This window comes from Sciurus carolinensis, chromosome 17 (genome assembly GCF_902686445.1).
Source record: "Sciurus carolinensis chromosome 17, mSciCar1.2, whole genome shotgun sequence".
In the NCBI taxonomy this organism is placed as follows: domain Eukaryota; kingdom Metazoa; phylum Chordata; class Mammalia; order Rodentia; family Sciuridae; genus Sciurus; species Sciurus carolinensis.
This window is the reverse complement of record NC_062229.1, coordinates 10,652,111-10,656,975: the sequence shown is the minus strand read 5'-3', so window position 1 is coordinate 10,656,975 and position 4,865 is coordinate 10,652,111. Positions and strand designations below refer to the sequence as shown.

The following is a 4,865-nucleotide window of genomic DNA, read 5'->3' as shown; positions in this document are numbered from 1 at the left end:
AAATGCTCAGACCACATACAGATTCAACAAATCAGAATTCCTGGTGGTGAGACCCAAGTATCAGTATTCCTAAAGCACCCTGGGTGACTACACCAAGGCATGCTTGAGGAGTAGCAATACGCATCCTTAGAGATAACCTGCATAAGTCAATTTTGTAAGTAAACATTGTATGAAAAGTACAAATGAGTTCTAGAAAAGACATAGATTTTAAATGTATAAAAACATTGTTCATCTTTCTGACATGCCTGTATCATTAAAAAGAACTTCCAGAAGGTTTCATAGATATGATAGGATACAGGAATGCAGGGAGTAAGATGTACAAAGGATAGAGAACACAGTCTCACTCAAGATGGATCATAAAAGCATTACTTAAATATGAAATATAAAGAGGGATGAAACCCATGAGAGGCACAAAATGATGAGATAAAAGAGGTGAGATTTGCAGGGGTAGAAGCTTGGTTTTGCTGCCTTTTCCAATTCACACTGCAAATGGATGGCACAGGGGCTGAGATTAAATGGCTTTTCTGAGGGCCTGCCACATACCCCTCTTGATGTCCCTGTTTCTCAGGCTGTATATGAAAGGGTTGAGCATGGGTGTGACCACAGTGTTTACTACTGAGACCACTGCACCCTTACTGGGAGAATCCGAGACACCTGCAAGGCCAGTCCCATAAAATAAGCAAACAACTGACAGTTGGGACCCACAGGTGAAAAAGGCTTTGTACTTCCCATCTGATGATGGGACTCTCAGAATGGAGGAAACAATTTTACAGTAAGAGAAGAGAATCCCCGAGATAGGAAGAAAACCAAATACGGCACCAGCAAAACACAGAACTATGTTTTTGGTAAAAGTTTCATAACAGTCAAGATTAAGGAGCTGAGAGGGGTTACAAAAGAAGTTAAAAATTTCCACATCCTTTATGTGGGTAAATTGTAAAACAATCAAATTGTGCAGTTGGGATTCCAAAAGACTAAGCAAAAACGACATCACAACTAAGAAGCCACAGAGGTGAGGGTTTATAATGACTGGATAATGCAGGGGGTGACAGATGGCCACGAACCGGTCATATGCCATCACAGCCAGAAGCAGATCATCCACACTTCCAAAAATGAGAAAAAGAGACATCTGTGTCAGGCAGCCCCCATAGGAGATGACTCTGCTATGAGTTAGGATGTCCACAATCATCTTTGGGACTGTGGTGGAGATAAAACCAATATCAGACAAAGACAGAGTGGAGAGAAAGAAGTACATAGGGGTGTGGAGGTAGGAGTCAGAGCTGACAGCCAGGATGATGAGCATGTTCCCAAGCACTGTGACCAGATACATGGACAGGAACAGTCCTAAGAGGACAGGCTGCACATCTGTATCTTCTGAGAGTTCCAGGAGGAAAAATTCTGAGAAATGTGTTAGAATTTGTGGTTCTGTATTACTTGGACACCTTTTGAAAATGAGAAAAATGTTGGAAAAAGCACATAAGCAAGCAAGCAACAAGCACTGCATAACATTCAATTAAAGCAATTCACTAGTAAAGTCCTCACATTTGAGGACCATATATAGTCAGCAATATTAGTTAGTTGTGACAAATCCAAACATCTTAGAACTCTTTGATAATTGATTTTTGTGTTATTCACCTCTTTCTATACACAATTATTTTTGAGATACTTGACTAAGTTGTTTGAAAAGCAAAAACAAAAAAGTAGAAATAAATCTTGATCACATTAAAAGTCTCTTAAGAAAATATGGAAAAATTTACTATGACCTTTAAAAAGTTCTTTCTAATTTTTAAAAATGTAAGGAGCAGTCTTATTGTGTTTAAATCCAATGCAAAAAAAATTCCTCTGATACAGAATATTGATAACTTCTATAATTGTTAAAATTACAGTATCTGAATTCTAAATTAAAGCCAAAGGTTCAGAATCAGAAAGCATTTTTGTACTAATTACCTTCACAGATTTCCATCATTTTTTGTTCCTTGACTTTGTTCCTTTATGGAAATAAATGCTCACTCATTTTGTGGTAACTTGGTCAAAGTACTTAAATATATATATTTTTTATTTCATTGACAAATTATAGAAACATATTTTGGGATTATAGAGTAATATTAAGAAATGTGTACACAGTATGGAGTGATCAGATGATCAGGTTCAAACTTACATGAATTATTATTCCTAAACATTTACAAGTGTTGAGTCCTCTTCAAATTGAACCCTCTTGCTGACAATTGAGGAATTTAGGGCCATGCTTCCCCAAATCCAGGCCTGACATCCAACTTTCCTATGCATAGTTAACAGCTGTTCATTTCAATTTTTCCTGATATAGGAATTTCAATTCTCCTTCACCAGTTCTCTGAGAGCAACTGTGATCCTCATTTCTCTTGGTGTTTCAGAGTATGATTTAATTTGGGGGAAAATACAAAAGAAAAACGTCAATGTAACAAACACCTGGGGAATTTCCACATTGTAAAATGATTATAGTTGAACTTACCTTACAGTGGTGTGCTTAAGAAATTAGATGAAATGAAACATGTAAAGTGCTTAGATCAGTGGTCATCAATCCTAGTTGAACATTTTATTTATCTGTGGGTATTTAAAATACACTGATGCTCTGCCATAGCTTAGAACCAATTAAATCATGATCTCCACATGTACAGTTCTTGGTGGGCCAGGGTCAAGAATCAATGTCTTAGAATATTGCCATGCACTAGAAAATGCTTCATTATTATTTTCTGTTATAACTATCATTGATACCCACTACCATATTAAAAATATAAACATTTAATATTTGCTTAAGAATTACTATTTTATGGAGATTTGAGATATTTCCAATAAAATTTGTGTTTTCTTGTATCCATGAATAATTCAGTTGCTCTGTACATCTGTCCCCCAAATGCAATAAGTTCTGAATTTGGTAAATGTATTTTCTGTCTGTGATTCCATAATGTTAGAATTGATTTATGTATATACAAGTTTTCTTGAAAATTTATGTAACTAGTATGTCACTACATATATTGCACCTAACACATTCTTATTTACTACAAAATTGAGTTGAAGTCTTTCTGTAAAATATACACATGTAGATATAAGTTTTACTAATGCATATTATCTGAAGATTGGACTTGTTTCTAATTACAATAATCCTATGAAAATTCTTATGCTTCTCTCTTATCACACAAGTGAGAGTTTGTGTGTGGTATGTGCACAGAGATAGTTGTGTGAGTTGTAAAACCCAGTGCATTGTTCAGTTTTGCTACTTATTGTATACATTTGTTTTCAAAATAGAAAAATGTTACTATCAACTATATTCTCTTATTGGTATTGAATGAGAAATATTCCTGAAGTCTATCCTATAATAATCAATCTTTTATAGCTCCATGCAAAAAAATTCTCATCTTATATTGGGAATAACATTTCCATATCTAAGGTGTCCACTTAGCTGCAAAATGCATTGTGGTTCATAGGAAAGCATATAATCCACAATATTCATGTTGTAAATGCCCCTATACACCACTGGATTCTTCCCTGAGTCCACAAATGAACTTGATGAATCCCAAGAGAAAGAATCAATGGTTCTGCCATGGTTTGTCCATCTGTGACAAAGCAGATTAGACAGGGGGAAAAATGAATTCTACAAGAGGGACAAAGTCCTAAGAGTAGAATCAGTAGACCCAGGTCTGAATCCCACATCTTCTAACACTCACTGTAAAGTATGTGTAAAGCTCTCCACTCTCTCTGCTAACTTTTCTGATCTGGTAATGGGGAGAATAAAACTCATCTCTAGAGAGGTAGGCACCTAAAGGAAGTGGAACTCAAACATTTGTCCATCATTTTATAATCAGAATTTGAATTATTATTGGGATTTATTCCACCTGTACTAATGAACTACAATCCAATTCAATACAGTTTTGATGTCCTTTTACTTGATTACATGGCAGAGAGATAAACACATTTTTATTTTTTTTTGTCGCAGATAATTTGAGCATGGAATGATGTGAAGTTCTAAAAGATATCTCAGTATATGAAGTAAGATTTATCTTTTTCTCTTTCCTGGTGATTTGTTTTATTATTTTAAAAATCTCTGCAACTTTTAAAAGCTAAAATATAGAGAGTTTCTAATAGGAAGATACTGGGTTGATAGAAATCCCTTTCCATAAAACAATAAACCCTATTGTATCTTCTTTTCTCATCCTACAGGAAGGACATCCTGACAAAGTGAGGCAGGACAATATTGTGTATGCTCTGTTCCTGAGAATGAAGGAAAAGCCCAGTTATTTTTAAATAGATTTTCTTGTTTTTGTTTTGGTTGCTTACTCTGCAGACTCCAGGGAATCAGAAAAGAGTGAGATTCAGTCTTTTCTTTTTAAATGTTCAGGGCCTGCTTGTATCAAGGCACAAATAAAATGTTCTTTCTGGAATCCTAGGAAACCTCTAGCTTAAGATCACAGGATACTCTCATGAAATGGTATGAAGGTATCCTGCTAAGGATAATATCAGAAATGCATCTTGCCCTTTATATATGCCCCATCATGTTTAATGACCAAAGTAGTTTCCGTGTTCTGTTTCATCCTTGTAACAATGCAGTGGAATCCAAGAGATCGACTGACATACTCAGGTTCAGAGATAGTAAAGGCTTGCTCCGGATCACAGGAGAAATAAGTGGAGGACACGGGATTAAACTATTGGCCTCAGAAGTCTATGTCCTAAACTTCTTTGCTGTTTCTCTAACACTTCATAGACTTTAACACAAGTACAGAGGTCTTAACCAAAACCTATCTAAAATACATATTTTAACTAATTTCAGTTTCCTGACTAGAAATGCAACACTACACCCTGATTTCCTATCTCCTTAGAGATGGAGAGGAGCTGAA

General features: G+C 35.6%; 1 protein-coding gene across 1 annotated transcript; it reads right to left on the bottom strand.

The window, feature by feature from the left end:
* Positions 1-511: 511 nt before the first annotated feature.
* On the bottom strand, positions 512-1,436 carry LOC124968014 (olfactory receptor 18-like). The gene has a single exon (XM_047530419.1). It carries the CDS (start codon positions 1,325-1,327, stop codon positions 512-514), a length of 816 nt encoding a protein of 271 aa, XP_047386375.1. The 5' UTR covers positions 1,328-1,436.
* Between the last annotated feature and the right edge of the window lie 3,429 nt (positions 1,437-4,865).